Below are 21699 nucleotides of genomic sequence, written 5' to 3'. Positions count from 1 at the left end.
GTAGAGGTGTAAAAGTATCCACGCATCACACACAATGCAAGGTGAAGGTGGTCACTGCATCTGATCTTTGTAACTGTGGGTTACAATCCTGGAAGTGGGTCCTAATTTTGACAAAAAGGAACTGATTCATATTTTCTTTTAGCCTCAATGGGTACTCTGCAGGCAACAGCTATAGAGACTTCTTTATATACTTGGCCCTCTTCAGTTCTTGAACCTTCTGTGCTGATTACTGTTCACTGCTCCCTTTGAAACTGGAAGCAAGCCTTATTCTGTTTCAGAGCTGGTAAAGGAGAGCTTGGAATCAGGTGGTGTCTGCACAATGCTGCCTGCTTCCAGTCCTTGGACCCAAGATTCTGGACTCAGGACAGTGTTGTGACAAAGTGTCCCATGTGACAGTTTATAACTGGAGAATCCTAAATATAAAAACATGCTAAAAAAATCTTCTCCATTGGTTCATCCCAACACTTACCTATGCTTCAGACAGAAATGAGGTAGCTCAGTTGTTAACACTTCCTTCCTTCTCTCCAATAGACACGCTGAGTAGCTAGGGCATCAGAATGGACTCTCAAGGATTTTTTATTATTATTATTTTTTTAATTTCAGCACCAGATGGTGAACAAAGTAAGCTGATTCTATATTGCCCCTTTCTTTCACAGTTATTAGGGGAGAGGCTTATGTGGCAGCCTTGTATTAGTGCCTCTGTCTTGTGTTTCCTAAGGAGGTTCACAACTAGTAACAAGCAAAGCAAGAATGGATTTAGACTCAGGCTAAGAGCAAACAACCAGTAGACAATCAGTAGTAATGGTGTTAATTTCAAAAGGATTTTTGAGGGTTTGTTTTTTAAGAACAATGCAATGAAAAGCTCTTGGCAGTTGATTACTCCTTCAGGCATGTTACTCTTTTTCCCTGCATTTTAGTATGTCTTTGTACAAAAAGCTAACTTTGAAAAAGACTGTATTCATGTCTGTATCTGTAATGTTTGCCTGTATTAAAGATCTGTGTGGGATGAAAGAAAAGAGTAATTCTGTTCAAGACATAGAGTCAATCAATGAAAATAAAGCTTTAAAGCTCTACTTAGGTTTCTGGGCAGAAATCTCTTACAAGTAGTTTCAGTGCTTCCAAGACATTACAGAATGTAAGTAGCAACAAGCTCCTTCCAGTTCTGTCTGTACCTAGGCTGTTGAACTGCTAGTGCCAATTTGATTTATTTCCTTCTTGTGCTTTTTTGTTATTCTGAAATGCATTTGCTTGCCAAGAATCATTCCATGACTGGAAGTTCATTACATATATATGCAAGCCATAACTCCTTGCAAGATAAAGGCTTGGGGTGCTAATTTGTCTGTTCCTCTATTTGATCAGAGAAAAAAAAGTCCAACTGAGTCTTGTCTTGGAAGACATTTTTTCTTGGTTTTTGCTTTGATTCCCAGTACTTTTTTTTTTTTTTTTTAATAAATTCTAGGTTGAATCTTCTTCGGAGACAGTGGATCCTAGACCCAGGCCAGATCACAGCCCCAGATCCAGTCCCATTCAGGGACTGCAGGTTACAGGTGCCACAACAAATTTAGCTGATTGCCCTGACCCTAGCAAGGAGCAGAGCACTCACACAGGGTCAGTAGGTTGTCCTAAATACCTGCCAGAGGTGGCTGGAGGTGATACAGGTGAGCTTGCACTGAAATGGTTGAGTTCTCAGAATAGTCTGTCCTCCTCAATGCAGATGGAGTAGAAATCTTCAGCAGCAAATGAAGCACATAATACTGGAGTTTCCACATTAACATCTAGACACAGCCTTAACAGTCATATACTTTAGGATAACAGGGATCTCAGATTTCTGTTTAGGAAGGGCCTAGAAAAGCCAGGCTTTGTAGCAGTACCCTAAGACCCAGGATTTTTGGTCTGTAGCAACTTATTTCATAGAGTTTACCATATGAATGGAGACATGGGCATACCAGAGACAACAGTCAAGAGGATTATCAGTGTTAGGCAGCAAAGGATGTAAGTCTGTTTCAGATAGTAAGGCAGTGTAGTTAACTGCTATACTGTCACTTCTCCAGCTTGGCAGTGACAAAGACTTAACTAAGCCTTTTTCTCACCAAGGAACCAATGCAAACTATTTCTGAGCTAGAATATAATTTTACGGACAGCTTCTCATTGTATTTGACACAGTGGGCCAAATTCCTTTCCCTCTCTATAGAAAGAGTGTTGAGGGGAGCGTGCATTAGGAATTTGTTGCAGTGGTAAAGTAACAAGATGCTGCAGTCTGGCACAGTTGGGATGTTTACTGATGTACTGTTTTCCTTCAGAAGTTTCAATATTCTGTTTTGCCTCTGTGTGAATTTGAAGCTAAATACTTCAGTGGGAAAAAGCAACAATCCTGTTTCATTCTCACAAGGCTTATTTCTCCCTGGCATACAGGAATATCAACTGAAGAGCAGACTGAGAAAGCATCTTTACACCTGCTTTGTAGACTTTTTGTCTCACTCTTGAGCCTATTATCAAATCTGGGCCTGATGTTCTCAGTCAACCCAGAGTCTTAACATCCATCTGTTAGCACTAAAGCCAGTATGCCTGGCTCAGTTATTAGGATTAGGACAAAATATCTTGTGACTTCAAGTTATGTTCTCAACTTAGTTGTCATGGGCCCTGGTGTAAACAACAACACGCCTTGTCCTTTCCTCCCACTCTAACCATCGGTTAGCCACATGCTGGGACATTTCTGACCTGCAGGGCTAGATGCAGCTGCCCTTCTTACCCACTCAGTAGCTGTGCTGCTATTGGCAGGATAAAACAGTGTGTTAATTGTAGCCTTTATTGCCTCTGCTAGTTTTACTGATAACAGTAAGGAAAAGTTATGATGTAACTCGCTGCAAAGGCTGAGCACACATTAGTCCTTCATTTCAAATACCAGTGGTTCTCTAACGAAAGGCCAATAATTAAGACCAAACAGAGACACAATTCTAACTTTTGAACTTGTACCTGCATGTCCTATATAAGATGCAGACACTGATATTCTTAACTAACTAGAACAAATTTAAGGGCTGCAAAATTATTTTTCTGGTTGACATTGCAGAAGCCGCAGACGATAAGAAATGAGTGACATTTCTCTGTGGAGCAAATCTCCACAGTAGGTAATTTATTTCAAGATCTATATAGCGGCCTATAGCTTCACTGTCTCTGGACAGTGAAGGAACTGAAACCAAAAAGGTGGCTAAGTGCTGAGTACTGTAGTATCTAACTTATTCTTGGCTTTTGAACTGGAATCTTTAAGCAAGTCCTCAGTGCCTCTGTGATACGTAGAGACGTCTCTGCCTCTCTGTAGAGCCATAAAGAAAGCTAGGTACTTTAGAGTGGTCTCCAAAACAGCTAATGTGCTGTGGCAGAAAGGCACTGCTGTGGCTAAAATTAAATGATGTTTTAAAGCCATCCCTTTCTGGAACATTTTTAGAAGGTAGTTTACTTGGTGAGGCTGGGGCAGCCCTTTTCCCCCATGTGCAGGCTGAACCACTGAGCACCACAGGCTTCCACAACTGCTGGCTCACAGAGGGAGTACACAAAATGGACCCAGAGTGGCCCTGGTGTTTGCTCCAAGTACTATTTGTACAGTTTTAGATGATACAGCTGGTTAACTAACAAAGGGCATCAGCAGTCCAAAGTGGATGGAACAGATAATAAACAATGTCTTTGGAAGTGAAAACAGCCCTGCACAAGGTTGTCCAGCTGTAGGCTGTCACAGACCGTCTCCTCCAAAGCTCGTATGAGCTTGTCTGATTGTCACTGCCACGTGACATGCAAAAACTGGGGCAAAGTAGTACAAATGGTTATTTAAAATACCGTCTTCCGTATGGAACCAAGCGGATTAGCCTGTTGGACTTAATCCCATTTAATGTCTCTGACGGCTGAACTCGAGGCAAAGCAGCAGGGCTGACAGGTGCTCTGCATCTCTGCGAGCAAGCGCTCCTGCTGGAGCAGGACCCTTGGCACTCGCGTGGACAACCTGCATTCCCCACATATAACCTTGCTTTTATAGCAGAGGGTGAATTAATAGGACCTACAGCGGGCTTTGGTCTACGTGAAGACTGTATCTATCCCACACAGTTCTTGTCACGCGTGCTAATGATGACCTAAGTGTCTGCAGGAGGGTGAGCTCTGTGTCTTCACGACGAGCAGGGCTTGATTTCATGAGTACCTGCCCCAGAAATGACTGCCAGCGTTTCGCCCTCCATGTTTCCCGGTAGGCGAGGCGCTGGCAGCACAGAGCCCCTGTGACAGGACTCGGCGATGACCCTGACAGGGTCATCACCTGGGGGTGCGTGAGCCTGCGGGGTGCCTGAGGTCAGTGCGTTAATCAGCGAGGCATTTATAATGACAGCGCTTTCGTGCTTCGTGCTGCGTTCCTCAGCGGCTGCTAACCAGGCCTCGCAATGCCACGGCCGTGAGCAATGGGTGACTGAACGCCCCGCGGACCCCAGCGCAGCTGCCCCGAGGTAAGATGGCGGGGGGGGGGGGGGGCAGGAGAAGGGGGGGGACAAGATGGCGGGGGGCCTCACCCCCACGGTCGGGAGGGCAGGGAAAGCTCGTTAAAGCTTCCAGGGTAGTAAAATGAACAGAGACGGGGCAATACTGCCCTGAGGCGCTGCCCTTCCCCTGACGGCAGGGGGTAACCCCCGCTCCCCGCCCGTCCCCCCTCCCCTGTGGGGCCGGAGCGGCCCCGAGAGGCGGGGCTCAGCGCCGTGCCCCCGCCCCGCGCCGGGGAGGGGCAGGGTGAGCGCGGACCGAGGCGGCTCTTCCGTAAACACCGGGCGGCCCTTCCCCGCCGGCAGCGCCCATTCTGCGCTGGGGGGGGGGAGCCCCGAAAGAGCTCTCCCTCGTCACCCCCTGCTGCTCCTCGCCTGCCGCTCGGGTCGGGGCACAGCGCGGGGACCGGCTCCGTTTTTATGCGGGAAGGGAAGGACGGAGCTAAATCGCCAGGGCTCCTAGCGGCTGGCGGGCAGGACGGCGTTACACGGCCCCGCCCGAGATGGTCGCGCCCGGGGAAGGCACTCACAGCCCGGGCCGGGTACATAAGGGCGGGGGGGGGCGTTTAAAACCCCGGCGAGCGCGGCGCTGGAGGAGGCCGAGCTGCGGGGCGCGGTGAGTGAGGGGCACCGGGACCGGCACCGGGACCGCGGGGCCAGCGCGGCTCCGAGCTGCCCGGGCCAGCCGCTCTGCGGTGCGGGGGGCAGGCTGGGGGGCGGGGGGCTCCGCTCCGGGCTCCGCTCCGGGCTGTCCCGCACTGCTCTGCCCTGCCCGGGCAGCCCCGGGGCTTCGCCGGCAGCGCGGAGCCGGGGCTCCCCTCCCCGGGTCCCCCCCCGGGGTGCCCGGCGGCCGGGCTCGCCTCGGCGGGGCAGGCAGAGCTCGTCCCCCCTTCCCCTCCTCCCTCCTTCCTCCCCCCGCGGCCCGGCCTTGGAAACGCTGTTTGTTTTGCTCGGCCGGTGCCAAGCCGCTGCGAGCTGCTCGGGGACGGCCGAGGAAGAGGAGGAGGAGCCGGCCGGGGGAGGAGGGCTCCTGCGGGGCTCCCCGCCGGCAGCCGGGACGGTCCCGGGCCCTCGGCTCGGTGGGAGGAAGGTGAAGGAGAGGAGCCGCCGCTGGGAGCTGTCACCAGCCGGGGGGTGCGGGGGCTCGCAGCACGGGCCCTCCTCTGCCCCCGGGACCGCGGGCCGGGTGCCGCGACCGAGCTGGAGCGGGTCAGGGGGAAACCTGAGCCCGGCCGGTGGCAGCCTGCAGGTGGGGAGGGCAGGAGGCCAGCGGCACGGGCAGAATGGGGGCCTTTGTGGTGGTGGAACGGGGATGGAGGTCTCTGTGAACAAAGCAGGGCTGTGGAAAAACTTTCCTAGAAGATCTTATCTGAAGGAAAAAAAAAAAAACTCGCTCACTCTTCCAGGTGCTTCGAAATAATACCTTCAGGAATAAAGGAAGTGTGTTCTCCAAATCTAATTTTGTCGTCGTGGTCACACCCAAAGTGGTCGGGTTGGGCAAAGCGGTGACCAGATAAATGCAAGACAATTTTAGACAACTGCAGTATTATTCAGAGCGTGTTTCCTACGCGGAGTAATCCACGGCTGTCCAAACAGCAGCAGAATCCACAACAGTTTGTTAAACTAACTAGAAACTTGTTTGTGGAGAAAAAAAAGTAAAGGGACTAATGCTTTGTACATGTAGAAGGTATTTTAGCTTGGTCTCACGTGTAGAGGTTATCTTTGAAAAACTGCAAAATGGGACTGATCAAAGTTTGAAAGCATGCCATGTAATGAAGTCTAGTGCCAGTGTATCAAACCTAGTATCGAAGTAAGCTTTAGTTGTTTTTAGTGCAGGAGGAATAAAGCAGGTTGTAACCACAGGCCAACCCGATAATAGAACAGGATGTTAAGCGCTGTATTAAAACAACAGCCCAATATGTAATACTTAATAAGCAACTTAGAAATAAGAAGTTGGTAATGTTTATTCAAGGTAGTGAGTTACAAAGAAGTCCTGGAAGGCTAAAGGGCTTTCTGAAATATTTTTACTCGAGAATTACATTAATCTACACTTAAAGTTACATGTGAACTTGGCCCTCAGTAACTTCTGAGAAGCTCTGAACTATCTACCAAAGCATAAGGCAGAGCTCTTTCGGTGTATGCTATAAAGAAAGGACTAAGTAACTCAGTCCTCTATTGTTGTAACTAATTAGAAGAGCCCTTTTTGATTTGTTACTTCTTTGATGTTCTCAATGAATGTTCTTTCCTTTATCCTTTTTAGCTGTTGTGCAGCATAGTTAAACTGTAGATGGCGCATCCAGACTTATGTATTCACCTGCGTTTACTTTAATGTACTTTCTACCTTCTCTCTCTTAAACTTAGAATTTAGCAATAATGTTCTGAACTTGCAGAATACACCCGTTTTCTTCCTTCACCATTCCATTTGTGGCACGCTACTAGGAAATATACTTAGCATGGCAAAGGTTGTGGTGTTCATTCAGTGTGCCATCTGATGTTGCATTGTTAGAACTTAATTAAAGAAAATCTTCTGAAGGTCTCTACTGGCATGTCTGCTATCTGTATATGTGCACCTATTGTAGGAGCAGATATGGTCTCAGTACATCGAAATAGGTAATAAATAGCTTTGGAGATGCAAGGACTTGTTGCCGAAAGGTACTTTGCTAGAAGTGCCATATGAAGACTTAATGTATACAGGATTTTAATTTCCACCTTAACTGCTTAGTCTTGAGCATGAGACTGTGATAGAAAATGGCAATGCTGACTTGCTTCCATGGCTGGTTTAGTACTTCTGTAAGGAGTACTCTGCAAATCTGAATATTGCTGATGTGAATATTTGTTGTTAGAATTATCATAAGGAGAAGTGAAAGTTCTTAAAATGATGTATAAATTGTGAGAGAATTTTTCTTTAATCGCTGTTTGATCTCTTCCATGTTCTCTTAATACCTAGACCTGAGCGGTAGACACATCTTGAAGCGCTCTTACTAGGCGAGGGATTTACAAGACCTTTTGGGCCAGTACACGTCTAACAACGCTAATCACTTTTTCCAATGGACCACATGCAACATTAACCTTTGGAAGGTTAGTTATTTAATGTATGCATAAAGAGGCTTTTTACATGATTAAAGCCTGGAAACAGTGTGTTCTGGTGTTGATCCAGAAGCAACAGTTGGGGGTTTAAGGTATGTTTTGCAGGCTCTGTAGGGTTACTATAAGTAAGCAGTTCCATATCAGGAACCTGCAGTGTTCCTACATTTAGGTTACTCATCACAAGTAGTTTCTAGTCAGCTTTAGCTTTGAGATCTGTAACACAGATTTTACTAGAAGAAATAGCTTGATTCTTGCATAACATGAACATGAGTCATTTGTAATTGTAACTTTAGACAAATACGATTTCCAAGTCAAAAATCTCAGAGCCTTTTGGTTTTCCAGGTTTTCTTGCAACTTGCTGTCTTGTCTAGACAATACTGCTTCAAATATCTGTTTGTTTTCAATTTTGTTAGAACATTGATTTTTTTCACTTCTAATAAAAGTTATAATAAGTATCACAGCTAAAGCTGTAAGTCTAGAACCTACGACCTCCTATACAGTGATTAAAAGTCTCTTACTGGCTTCTCCAGTAAGTTGATAAGCTGTCAGCTGTTCTTGCTGATACAAGTCTTTTGACAGAACCAGCCTAACATTATAGCAAAAAGGCATTCGAATGCATCTTCTTTCCTCCTGGGGGGGGGGGGGGGGGGGAAGAGGAGGAGGAAACAAACACTTAACTGTTAATCATCTCAATTAACAGGGAAGTATTCATCAGTGGAATAACTCAACAAGTTCTAAAGGTATGTCCACCATGAGCTGGTACTCAAGAAATCAAACATGCTACGCTGTTCCTGGGAGCCAACATAAAGAAGTCTTCATCCTCATCCCCTTTTGTCCACCTCTCAACCCTACAGTACATTGACTTTCGGAAGTGAAACATCTTAAACTTGCTGATAGAAGCATTACTGGCTGTGTCTCTTAATGAAGTCTACAGAATACTTGCTACAGAATACTTTGTGGTCGTAACCAAAGAGGGACAGCTACTTTTGGAATCTGGGCCAAATTCCTTTGGGAGTAGTTATGACTTGACTTCCAGTTTCTCATTTTAATATGATCATTAACGTATTTCTTGCTTCCTGTTAGAACTATTAATCATCTCCATTGAACTATGCAGCTGTCCAAATTCTCTGTAGTTGTGGATTATCTGCCTGGGAGGCAGTTTCCTGATGTAGACAGAAGCACAATGAAGCATGATAGTTCTCATGATGTTGTCACATATGCTGAATGTAGTGTTAGAGGCTCAGAGTTGCTGTTTGAATTAAAACACTTTCTCCCTTGGAGGAGTATTTGAGTCTATGCCATTGTCAGTCTGATAGTGAGCAAAGAGCCACCTAAAGCAGCATGTCAGGCTTCCTGAGATGCCCTGCCAGAAACTTAATATTCTGAATTATTTGCCTGCTCTTCCTTAGAGAGCTCTTTGTTTGCTTCAGAGTTTGTACTCTCAATGCAGTCTGTTTGTGGAAAGAAGCTAATTGCTAAAAATTACTTGATGGTGAAGTCACGTGGTGGGATGATGTAACACCATGAGAAATGAAATGCCTTTACATTTAAAGACCGAGAACTTCCAACATTCTGACAGCAAGCAGCTTTGGGTTTACTGTAGGTGGTCCTTTATGTTTTAAATCTAACCAGTTTACAGAATGGTTATGTTAGAGTCGGTAAGGTAGGAAACAGCAGAAAGTAGAGGTGTCATTAATAACTGCATGATTCTGCACGTGTCAAGCCAGATCCTTTTTGTAACACTTTTTCGGAAAGGTGACTACTTCTTCCTTGTTCACAGTATAATGGTCAGTACCCAACTTTGAGAATCAAAAAGCATAGGAAGTGCTGCTTTTGTGAACTGTGTGTTTGTCTTTCAGGTCTTGTTTACTGTATCAGCTAAAGTGAATCACGATGCCTCTCAGCGATGACCAGAACAGTGATTCAGATTCTTCACGCCTCTCTGAAAGCACAGCTTCTTCGAGTGACTCTGAGTATTCAAGACAGAGCTTTACCAGTGATTCTTCAAGCAAACCCAGTTCCCCAGCTTGTAAGCATATTTCAACCTTACCTGGGCTATGCAGAGACACAGAAGGCTAACCTATCCTATTTCTTTCACGTAGCAGGTAGAACCTGCGGGTGTTTAAGAGTGTTAAGAGAAAGTAATGGCTTTCTCTTGCCTATGAAGCAGTGCATCTCTTTAAGTGGAATACCACTAATAGTTGTACCTGTGGGGGCTTCCTGTGTGCTGCTTCCCTTCAGAAAGCTTAAGGAGAGTGAGCCACCATGGACATCCTAGCCTTATGCTAATGTTAACGATGGTAGCAGTCTCCCACTCAACCAGCTATGTATGACTTCATGTGCAAAGAGTGGGTTTCTTCTGTTTGGTCCCTACAGTTAAAAATTAAATCTATTATAAAACTAACTTACAGGTTACACAAAGGTACAGGAAGTTAATACTATAGTTCTTATTCTTTGATTAAATGCCAGAATCAAACAGAAAACATGTTTACGCAAGGGAAGGTATTCTGAATGAGCATTGATAAATAAAACTCTGGTTAAAATGTGCTTAATGCTCATATCTGTAAGCATTCTCAGATCATACACACAACTCATTTAGCACCTGTATAAGTGAAATCTTATATTAAAATGTTAGTGGAGCTGCAATTGGTAGCTGGTTCTTTAAGCTTCTGAAGACTGGTAATGACAGAAGGACAATCACAGAAATTAAATGGGAGAATTTGGGAGTTCAGAAGCTTGGGTTTTAGAAACTTACTCCTGCTTTCAAGTACACTTTAAAGTTTGTCATTCTTGATACACATTTGTGGAAAGGGAGTATAACTTATGATGAATCTGCTATGGTACATAAGTGAGAGGTTCTTAAGTCAGTATCTTCAGAACCTTCTTTACAGGCAATAAAAGCATGACGTAGCTGTTATGTGCTCAGGATTATAATGGAAATCTGGTATCTGTTACTGCCTGTGCTTTTGCTCTGAGTTTTATAGAACGGTCTACAGAAAATCTGTGGAGTATAAGATCACTTTTTTTAAATGAAAAAAGCCACCTCAGTTAAGATGTGAAAATATGAAACTGCTTTTCAAAATGTTATGAGGTTTACGTGGTATTACCCACCCGTGTGCACACACCCCCGATAAGCTGGGAGTTTCCTAAGTTAGTGTTTTAAGAAGATATAAAGGTCTGGTAATCCTAGCTTGTTTCTTCTAAAGTACTAGAGTCCGGTTATCAAGGAACAATATTTCTTGCCTTGTTACTTTCATGCAAGGCTGCTGAATTTTAATAAAGCTTTCAATTGCACTCATCTACTATAGTGTTTTGACTTGAACATTTGTTCCATCAGCAAGTCCTCCCAAGATGGTTACATTTGATGAACTGATGGCAGCTGCAAGAAATCTGACAGACTTGACATTAGCTCATGAAATTGCTGTAAATGCAAATTTTTGCATAAAACATGAAGACCTTCCACAGAACAGGTAAGAACATGAATTTTGCAAAAGATAAAACTGGGGTTGAGAAGAGTGGAGAAATGAAGGAGCATTTAAAGGAAAAAAAAAAAACCAAAATAACCACACACTTCCCCCCCAAAAAAAAAGGCAACAGAAACCCACTGCATTTCTGAATGGCTATGGATTTTTATAACAACTCTAGGAGTCAGCTATCTTGCTCAGAACAAACTTTGTAGTCCAGCTGAGTTGATATGCCGTCTTGGAGAATATGATGCTCTGTCTTTAAATATCAAGGGGAAAGTAAAAGGCTAATGCCATATCAATTGCCATAGTGAAGATGAAGAGCATCGTTCTTTTCTGTGTAGTTCCAAGTCCTGTGGAAAAGATGAAATGATGGGCTTCTATGTAACCTATAGTAGCATCTTGGTCCTATGGTGATAAGTTGAAGCTCATCATAAGCTTATCTCTAATACTAGAAGAGATGCAAAAGTTCTGGAGATTCAGAAGACATGAGAAGTACCCCAATGTATGTATTTAAAATGTTCTTGATTGTAGACCTTTTTGACTTAAAAAAACAAACCTCATCTTTCCTCTGGAAAAAATACATGTAGAAGACAAACAGGTTTTTAATTGTACAAATCCCTTAAGTGACAATTGGCTGTATGAAAGAAGAGTTTTTAAAACTTTGCACCTAACACACAAGGTTAGTGAATCAGTACATGTTTAAGGAAAAAGGGAAGGTATGTCTAAATCTGAATTGCTAGCACCATTTACTAAAGTGGTGTTTTAGGAGAGACTTCTTAATGTAAATCATGTTTTAGCTGATGATCCACAGCACAAGAAAGATAGTGTTGCAGGTCGTGTGATGACTGTCAATGAGTGGTTTCCCAAAAAGTCATTAGGCTAACCTAAAGCACTTTGACCAAGGGTGAAAGCTGTTTAGTAGTCTCTTTCTCTGTCTGTAATTGACTTATTCCACAGCTTAGTAGGCACAGTGAAACGAATTGTACATAAGGCATTTTGGGATCATTTGGAATCGGAACTGAATGAAGATCCTCCGGAATACGAACATGCTATCAAGCTCTTTGAGGAAATAAAAGAGGTAACTTTTTTTCTCCCCCTCCAATATTGTTTTTTGCAGCTTAGGTCTGAGAGCCTCTTATTTCACTGAAGGGTCTGTTAACTTACAAAAAAAGCCAACACCTTTGAGTTCCTACTTCTAAGATGAAACTGATTACTCAGAACTACAGTAGCAACAGGTGTCTAAAATATATTTGTATTAACAGTGAATATGGCTACACACATAGTGGTACATCCAATCAGTTTTCATTGTAGGGTGGTTAGCTGCAAGTCAGCTCTTTTCTCAAAGCTTTGCACCTCTACTAGCTTGTTTGGCTACATTCTGAGTTCAGTGCATGACCAGGAGTATAAATGTGATTGTACCTGCCCAAATAGATTCCCTCGTGATTGTTGCAAGAAAGAACGTACAAATCTTCACTCCTCCCACAATACTAAGTATTCCAAAAATGGGGAGGCTGTCCTGTAGAGCAAGCATTTACTAACTTAAGATTTTTGAAAGTCTCATCGTGAACCAGAAAGCACGTCAACAGACTTCAAGTGTTTTTGCAGAACTGTACTGTGATCTTTTTAATACGTCTTTTTCCTGCTACTTTAGATGATGTCCAGCCTTAATATATCTTGTTACAGTCAGTTAAATACACTTGACACTAATATTACTTTAACATGTTAAGTGTTTTGATTTTTATTGATAAGCTTTTCATTTTTTTTCCCCCCTACTTTAGATTCTTCTTTCCTTCCTGACTCCTGGAGCAAACAGGATTCAAAATCAAATTTGTGAAGTTCTAGATACGGATCTTATAAGACAGCAGGCAGAACACAACGCTGTTGATATTCATGGGCTAGCTAACTATATCATCAATACTATGGGAAAGTTATGTGCTCCAATAAGAGACAACGATATAAAACAGTTAAAAGCAACTGACAACATCGTAGAATTGCTGAGGTTGGTATTTAGGTGTTTTTATGGGGGGGGGGGGGGGAAGTCTCTAGCCTGATAGAGCATACTGGGCAGTGGAAGAAGGGGGGAAAAAGTCTTAGTCTTCAGTGGTGGCAATTTGCATAATACCAGTTTTCAAAGTAAAATTGTACAGCAGAAGCATTACAGGTGGGGGAGTGGTGCTATGGCATGCTGTGACTGGAATATTATGTCTATCTTAATGTGTAAAATGCCTAGATTAAAACTACCAACTCTGAATAGTTATGTCACTGAACAACAACAAAAAAGCACTCTTACAATAACATGCATTTCTGAGACAGCTGGTTTGGTCTTGTTCATCCTTACAAAATTAAAAGGGCATATTCTTACTGTTCCTCCTTGAACTGCTTATTGCATCCTTTGGGTATCTGGGTAAATAAGTAATGTTGTCTGCTACACTGTGATACCAATGAAGGAGGCTCCTTCTCCCAGAACTGGGCTTACGGTGCTAATGCACATACTGCTTAAAATCAATAGTCTATTCTAATTACCTTTGTTTAAACTTTCTCTCTTCAGACAAATATTCCATGTTCTGGACCTGATGAAAATGGATATGGCTAATTATACAATTCAGTGCCTTAGACCATACCTTCAGCGTAACTTGGTGGACTATGAAAGAACAAAATTCCAGGAAATTCTTGAAGAAACACCAAGTAGGTATCATGCTGGTTTTTATTTAAACCTTTCCTTTTTTGAAGAAAAAAACTATTTAAAGACATGCTATAAAATCTCTCAATTACAGTTAATTAGAGGAAAATTCCAATTTCTTCTTTGGAAAAGAAGAAAGTAATACAAAAAATTCTTTGACAAGCAAGCTACCAATGGTTTATTGCTTAGTCTGTTTTTAAGCATTTTCATCTGTTACCTGGGGTGTTTTCTGACAAATTGGTACTTGTCTAATTGATTGGTATCTAAAAAAAAAAAAACAACAGTGGCTCTTTACTGTCTGGAGGCAGAAGCCCTACATATTGAAAGGTGAGACTTTCTCTTTTGTAGCCAGAAAATCTGATAGTCTGAGGTAAACAAGGAAAAACAATGTGCCTGAAAGCTGGAAGGGATGGGATCAATATTTTTTTCATAAACAGGCTCTGAGAAGTTTCTTTAGGTCAACTTGATCCACTACTACAGATCTTGTATAATACTGCTAAGCAGTCTTTAGGAGAACATTTTGAAAGGAAAAGAAAAAGTAAGCTTACTGACATCTGAAGCAGAGGTTTCTAAAATGGGAACCCTGAGCTACTGCTACAGTCTGCAGTGTTTATATATGCAGCCTGTCAAAGAACTCTTTAAAAGCTTTCATTCATTGTTAATATACTTTTTCACCTCTTCTTTCCAGTCCTGTGCCCCAACAAATAAGTAGCCTCCCTGAAAGAGGAAAAAGTGGTTTGGGGTCTTGGACTTAATTTTTTTTTCTCCTAGAAAATCTTTGTTGAAATCTAACAATTTATTGTTGAGTTCATGCAAACTAGCTAGAATATGAAGGTGATCAGTGGATGGTCAGTGAAAAGTGAAGGAGAGACTGACTTCTGTGAAGGCTTAGCATCCACTATGTTCAGTATTTAGAAATACTTTAATCTTATGTATATAACTCTTCTTTAAGCTACTGCATATTCTGATGGAAGCATGCAATAAATCTGATTTGCAATGCATAGGTGCTCTGGATCTCACAACAGAATGGATAAAGGAATCAATAGAAGATGAACTGTCATCCATTTCTGATGAATCTTCATCATCCTCTGGTGCTGATCATAGTTCTAAATCAAATATTAGTCCTACACTGGTGCTAAACAATGGCTACTTGAAACTGTTACAATGGGATTACCACAAAACAATTCCAGAGGTAAGAAGCGTTTCAGCGTCATCAGAGTTCTAGCTATAAGAAAATATTGGTGCAGCATAATAATCCTGATATTAATGACAATAAATGAATATTCTCTTGCAGTTCTTAATCTTCTGAATAGTAAATTAGGAAATTGGAGAGTATATGCTAGTCTCACTTTCTGAACTATGAGATAGGCAAGTCATCAACTAGAAAAGTTCAGGGTGCTTTTTCTTTTCTCTTTATCTAGTCATAGCTCACCAGCTCTGCCCTAGGAGTACTCTTAGCCATGGCCAAAGGCTGGGCCTTGTACTGACAGCACTTGGCTTGCTTTCTTTTTGAGAGAACTGTCTGTGGCATCTTGGTTTTCCTAACAGCAGAAACAGGGACTGGTGGGATCAAGCTGTGAATCATTTTTACGCTCAGGCAGAATCATTTAAAAATGTCATGCTCTCTACAGTAGATACTCACCCTTTCTCAATGCATAAAAACTACTGCTTCAAGAATCAGTAAGTTTTTCCTCCTGCTCCTGATTACTGACCTCTGCCGCTTTAAATAAAGCCAGCTTGAAATTGGCCCTCAGTCAGGGTTAAAATTATCAACTGCAGTGGGCATTTTAGCTATAGTTAGTGGCTTGGCAGAGAACTTGCAAGCTATGTGGGGATGCTCTTAGCGTGCCCTTTCAGTGGAAGAAAGGGACACTACCTTTCTTTTACCTTCCTTTCAACAATTTTGAATAAGAGCTACGTGCAGATATCCTCTGGATCTAGGTTGGTAGTAATTTCATACTGTGACAAACAGCTGAGTGTTAATTCCCTGCTTCTCAGTGGGGGGGATTTGATAGAATGACCTCTTTCTAACCTTAAAAAAAAAAAAATACACAAAACCAGATCTTGCTGTGGGAATTACATTTTTGGTATGATTAGCTGGCTTTTTGTCTGTAGCAGGTTATAGGTGACTTGCAGAAATTGCTCTGATGGTTAAACTGGCTTGTCATGTTGTTCATCACTACCCATCAGTTGCAAATTATCGTATTTTTCAAAAGACAGCTGAATCCAGAAGACTGTTTTGTCTGTAACCCTGATCACTTCCATGTCCCCTGGATTCTCCAAGCATCTGACATTGTGGGCTGAACTGTTGGCCACAAATTGCTGTCAGCAATGAAGAGAAATAAAAAGCAGTTTCTTCAGTGTCCTCTGAACTGGAGGCATTACTTTTCTTCCCTACCACAGACTGACTTCTGGTACTCATAATGCCACTTTGTGCAGTAGTTCATATTCAGAATGCTTCGGCTGCTGTCTATTCTGACTTTGTGTATTTGTTAATTGAAAATGTTCATGCTTCGTGACTAAATCCTGTCTCTTTCCTCCATATTCCTAAACTGATATTACTGTTTTGCTTCTAGACTCTAATAACAGATGAAGTTCGTCTTCAGGAGTTGAGAGAAAAGCTGAATCAATTAAAAATAATAGCTTGTGTTTGCCTCATAACAAACAATATGGTGGGTGCAGCAATTGTAGATGTGCCGGATTTTGCTGACCAACTGAAAAGGGTCTCCGTTCCTCTTCTTGAAGGCATGAGCAAGAAGTAAGGCCTTGTTTATCACTCCTCACATTTTTTAACAGGAAATACCAAGTGGATCTGAAAACTCTTGGAAACAGTTCAAATTTCATAGCTGCTGCTTGTTGATAATAGATACAGATGAAAATTAGTGCTATCTGAAGTCCTATACAATGGAAGTCCACTATGTGTGACACATGTTTTCAAAGTTTTTTTAATGAAATCTTAGTCTTGATGGTATAACTTGCAGACTTTGGAGCCTAGCCCTAAAGTTCACTTGTATGGTCTTGATAACACAAGCCACAAGTACGTGCTGAGAGCCGAGTGGCTAGTGAGCAGCCCTGCAGAAAGGGATCTGGGGTGCTGATCAACAGCAGGCTCAACGTGAGCCAGCAGCGTGCCTTTGCAACCAAAAGGGTGCATTTTACAATGCATTAAACACAGTATAGCCAGCCAGGCATAGGTGGTGATTCTCTTCCACTATATTTAGTGTTGGTGCAGCTTCACCTTGGATATTGTGTGCAGTTCTGGGCTCTACAATATAAAAAGGAGGTTAAGGTACTTGAAGGCATCCAGAGAAGGGCAACAAGGCTGGTAAAGGGGCTGGAAGGCATGTCCTACAAGGAGAAGCTGAGGACACCTGGGTTGGCTGGTCTGGAGAAAAGGAGGCTGAGAGGTGATCTCACTGCTCTACCACTCCCAAGGAAGGGAAATGTTGATCTTTTCTCCCTGGTAACCAATGACAGAATGAATAAGAATGGCACAAAGCTGCATCAAGGGAGGTTTAGACTAGATAATAGGAAAAATTTCTTTCCTGTGAGGGTGGTCATACATTGTAACGAGAGGTGGTTGATTACCTATGCCTGTCAGTATTCAAGAAGTGTTTAGGTAAGGCCTTTAATATGCTCTAACTTCTGGTTAGTCCTGAAGTGGTCATCCAGTTAAGCTCAATGATCTTTGTTGATCCAGTCCGACTGGACTTATTCTAATACCTGAGAGGCTGTGGCAGTACATTCACCAAGTCATTTTTGCCAGTTGCTTCAAAGCTTCAAACTTACTCTAGGTAGTTCAAGTTATTTGGCTGCTGCTAATACTGCTGCAACTTGCACTACAAGCAAGTCTCATGGTGTCTCAGTGTTTTAGAATAACTTATTTTACTTTTTTTCTCATGAAATGCTATGAATTTGGCCCTGGAGAATATGTAAGCATGAGGTCAAAGTGAATTGGTGTCACTGCTGTATGCTTAAAATGAATTTTCCCATTTGAATCCCAATTAGTATCCTTATCTTACAGATGGAGATTTCTCATGTATCTGTAGAAGTACACATCTGCAAGAACAAATAACTTTATATTCTCTCACTGGGGAGAGCAGGCTGAAAACAAAAGCAAAAGGAGATGAGTGAGTTCACCTGAAACTGCGACAGAAACCATAGAAGTTAATGCTTTTCTCTTTCTTTCTTCCAGAACTTTTGATTTGAAGGAAGCTCTGAATGCTATTGGTGTCCAGATTTGCAGCAAAGTGAATGGGTCTCTCTCTGAAAGAGGTCTTCCTACTCTCAATGCAGAAACGCAGAATAATTTAATGGGTCAAATTGCTAGTATTGTTGAAGAGAATAATCCTGTCTGTTCCTTGATCGGTTAGTAAGAATACATAATTATCTTACTGTATGTCTGTCTGTATAAGCTGCTAAGTTTAAAACTTACCTCCTGCAATCTCAGCCAGATGTCTAATTATGCTTAAAAAGCACTTGTTTACTGCAGTAAAATACTGTGTCAAAAGAGTAAAGAAATACTGTTTACTGGGGAGCTGTGCTCTTGGTATGCTGCAGAGCATGGTTAGCTGTAGCTAGAAATTTTAAATGTCCTTGCAAACAAGCTTTAGAGATACTAGAATTCTGGAGGAGAACATAGAAAATGTGTGTGATACTCATCTCTCTTCTGTCAGTTTGGGTTTAAACCCCGTGTGTTTTCCTTTTTCCACTAAAAGGAAGTGGACTCACTAACTTGTGGAACAGATTTATGCTCTGTCTGCCTTGCAGGGGTCAGCTGTCAAAAACTTCGTGTTTCACTCTGCAAGATAGGTTTGGGAAAGGGAGAGCATAATTATCTATATTGTTGGATTTCTTCTTGTGCTGAGGTGCAGGGTGCTTGTGAAGTGAGTATGGTTTCATCTTGCATTTACATTTGTTCTGAGCATACTTTATATTATGTTTCAGATAAACGGATCCAGTTATTCATGAAAAGCTTGCTTGCTCTTCCAAGTTTCCAGAAGTGTATGCCTGCTGTGCCAGGAGGCCTTTCTGTGATTCAGACAGAAATGGAATTTGTTGGATCTCAGTATGCAAGCATTGTAAACTTTAATAAACAAGTGTATGGACCGTTCTATGCAAACATACTTAGGAAACTACTTTTTCCTGAGGCACCAATAGGGAAAACAGGAACAGAAGCACCTACCAATTGAAAAATCTATTTCTGTACCTCTTTCTTTTACCTTCAGTTTTCATAATAGAGACAAGGTGATCTGACTCCCAGCTTGAAGAGACCACTCCAGTGACTGTTAATGAAACATCTTATAAAATGCAGATAGCTTCTGAAATCCACTGGAAAGAAATTAATTTCAACTACATATATATATTTTAGACTAAGTCTGTTTAATGGATTGTGCCACTTGTAATAGTGAAATACTACCTTTCAAGGCAAGCATTTATTACGATTTGCAGTGGGAAAGAGCTGGCAAAATACTTTTTTTCCACCATTAAACCGTAATGTTTTTTAAAAATATATTTACATATAGCAATGCAGTTATGAGATGACAAAACTGTAGATAAAATGTACTATGCTTACATTGTATTTTTTTAGAGCAACATCTAATAAAACTATTATCTTTCTGAGAAGACTTTGAAGGAAAAAAGGTTCATATTAGGCCAACTTCTGGTACTCCTGCAATTACTGGAACTAGAACTTAGCCTATGTTACATTAAGGAATGCCAGTATTATAAGCTGTTTTTGAGAATAGCAGTTACAGAAGAAGCATTCACTGTTTTTAACTAAGAACATTCAATACTTGTCAACTGTAATGGTGAGTTTAAAGATAAAACACTTAAGCATCATGTTGGCCATGGGGTTGGGGTAGGGAAGCAAATGTCTGTATATAATATTTATCTAGCAGAGGTCATACAGATATTAAGTCTAACCTCTAATATGTGTACATACTGATCTTTGATCTTAATGGGTATTAAGTATTTTTAACTTAGGGCATTCTGACCTTTATTCTCAAAAGCACTTAACATTGAGAGTGATCTTAGAGTACAGCAGAACGATTTCACTTTCTGCTTTCTGTATTCTATTGGTTGAGGGCCTAAGTTTTTCAAAATGTATTTTGGATATTCTTGTGTCTGCAAAGCAGAAACCCAAATTTTACTAGTCATTCTTGAAAATATCATTAGATTCATTCTCACTGGGTCTGTGTGAGAAGTACTTTTGGCTTTTGTGCCAAAGTTTGTGCAGATTATACTCTGATACTTTGTTCCCATTTAAGACAAGAATCTTGCATACAGAAATTGAGTAAGTTTAAAATTGAGAGATATAGAGGTAAACTTCTAAGTTTACAAATTTTATTTTGCATATTTCAGATTATTGGTAATAGATACTGCTGGAATACTTAGTATAGACACGTTCTTGTCTATGAAATTGAATCATAATGTACTTGAAAATGATCATTTAATATATTATATAATGGTCCTTTTAAAATGTCATATATATAAAATCATGTGGTACAAGATAAATAGCTTGTTTTTAACATTTTATATGTCTATTTTTATTGATACAAAACTTGCCCATGGAAGTTTAATGTGCCACACAAATTGTGTATAGACATTTAGTAATGTATATCATGTCTATCATAAAGGTCTAAAAAAGGGCATTACCAGCACTGTGGTTTTGTAGTCCATTTTTACAGAATTGTGTACTTTTTTTAGTATGGGAAATGACTTCTAGTCAGTTGTTCCTCAGTGTCCAAGGACCTTGGCCACAGGCACATGATATGAAAAACTTTCTTCAAAATGCCTTGTTAGAAAATAAATTGCTCTAGTGCACTTCTGTTCTATCCCTTGTAAAAACATCGCACAAAATGAAACAGAGTATGTATTTTGAAGGGACCTTTTTCTTGAAGCCTGAAAAACCTGAGAAAGGAACTCTTAGAACATAATAATTGTGCCACTAGGTAAAACAGGTTTGTTCAAATTTATATGAAAATTTGAAATGCAATTCAAAATCAGTAGGAGGAGAATGGTTTTCCAAAGCAATTACGGAAGATTAAGTCTTAGTGATTTACTACATCTTTAGAAATAACATCTTTGGAAGAAACTACTTTGAGCTTCAACCAAAACAGCATCTTAGGAACATTGGAAGAACATGTCTAACGTGACTATGAACATTCTATCATAATACATTACATGCATTGTTTAATTTTGGGGCATTTTATAGCATGGCCTATGTTTCAAGTGCTTGTTCAATGTATCTTAATTTTTATTTAATGTTTCAAACATGGACATTGCATCTGTTTAATGTCATGTTGTGCATGCTGTTTATGCTACTGTGGCTGAAATGCACTTGCCTCCACTCTGAAGTTGTCCTTGTGAAACAAGATGCCATTCTGTAGCAGCTTACTTCGTTGAAATGCAAATATTTGAAGTTTTGTATGCATTGTTTGTGATACCATTGTCCTGAAAAGTCATTTATGCGAGTTGTTTCTTAAATGTAATGGATTATTTTAAATGTGGAAGATAAAGGACTGCACTAATACGTTGTGGCTTGTCTCTTTTTCTGTAACTTTTCAATTGCATCACTAGTTTTAATCTAGTTGTGCAAATAACTAACCAGTTGTTCCATTAAACCTGGCTCTTGGACAAAGTTAATCTATATCCTCTATCTGTATTTAATCATAGCTATGCTGTTGGGAATACCTAAATAGTTAAGAGTCTTCAGTCTGGAAGATGAGGTAGGGTATAAATGCATAATCAGAGGCGTGAGTGGCAATAAAGACAAAGAGGTGTTTGCTGTCCTTGTCAGAAGGAGCATCTAAGAAAGGTGCTCAGTTCAAAATACATGTACTGGGTGGGGGTGATTTTTTTTTTTTACAATAGTATGTAGATTAGCTGTGGAACACTTTACCTAATAGCTGATATTACCAAAAAATTATTTGGCTTGCCAAAGACATGGACG

At 41.3% G+C, this 21699-nt stretch overlaps 1 protein-coding gene across 4 annotated transcripts; it reads left to right on the top strand.

The window, feature by feature from the left end:
• The first annotated feature begins 4808 nt into the window (after positions 1–4808).
• TCP11L2 (t-complex 11 like 2) lies at positions 4809–21279 on the top strand. Of its 4 annotated transcripts, none has more exons than XM_048057707.2 (12): positions 4810–5127; positions 7459–7589; positions 8299–8338; positions 9458–9627; positions 10936–11068; positions 12023–12143; positions 12844–13064; positions 13614–13750; positions 14750–14937; positions 16322–16503; positions 17941–18113; positions 18693–21279. In XM_048057707.2, exons 4-12 carry the CDS (start codon positions 9492–9494, stop codon positions 18935–18937), a joined length of 1536 nt encoding a protein of 511 aa, XP_047913664.1. In that variant the 5' UTR covers positions 4810–5127; positions 7459–7589; positions 8299–8338; positions 9458–9491; the 3' UTR covers positions 18938–21279. The 4 variants fall into 4 exon arrangements, with proteins under 4 accessions (XP_047913680.1, XP_047913690.1, XP_047913664.1 ...); XM_048057714.2 differs by lacking the exon at positions 4810–5127 and adding an exon at positions 5742–5760; XM_048057723.2 differs by lacking the exon at positions 8299–8338 and having other exon boundaries at positions 4809–5127.
• Positions 21280–21699: the final 420 nt, after the last annotated feature.

The sequence above is a fragment of the Anser cygnoides genome, chromosome 1 (genome assembly GCF_040182565.1).
Source record: "Anser cygnoides isolate HZ-2024a breed goose chromosome 1, Taihu_goose_T2T_genome, whole genome shotgun sequence".
Taxonomy (NCBI): domain Eukaryota; kingdom Metazoa; phylum Chordata; class Aves; order Anseriformes; family Anatidae; genus Anser; species Anser cygnoides.
This window is presented reverse-complemented; position numbering and strand designations above follow the sequence as displayed.

What these genes read in the sequence shown, in the direction of transcription:
- TCP11L2 (XM_048057733.2), top strand. Translation starts at nt 9,492, where the DNA reads ATGCCTCTCAGCGATGACCAGAACAGTGATTCAGATTCTTCACGCCTC. An exon ending in CTTGAAGGCATGAGCAAGAA is followed by an intron (nt 16,504 to 17,940) that starts GTAAGGCCTTGT and finishes TCTTTCTTCCAG; the next exon opens with AACTTTTGATTTGAAGGAAG. An exon ending in TCCTGTCTGTTCCTTGATCG is followed by an intron (nt 18,114 to 18,692) that starts GTTAGTAAGAAT and finishes ATTATGTTTCAG; the next exon opens with ATAAACGGATCCAGTTATTC.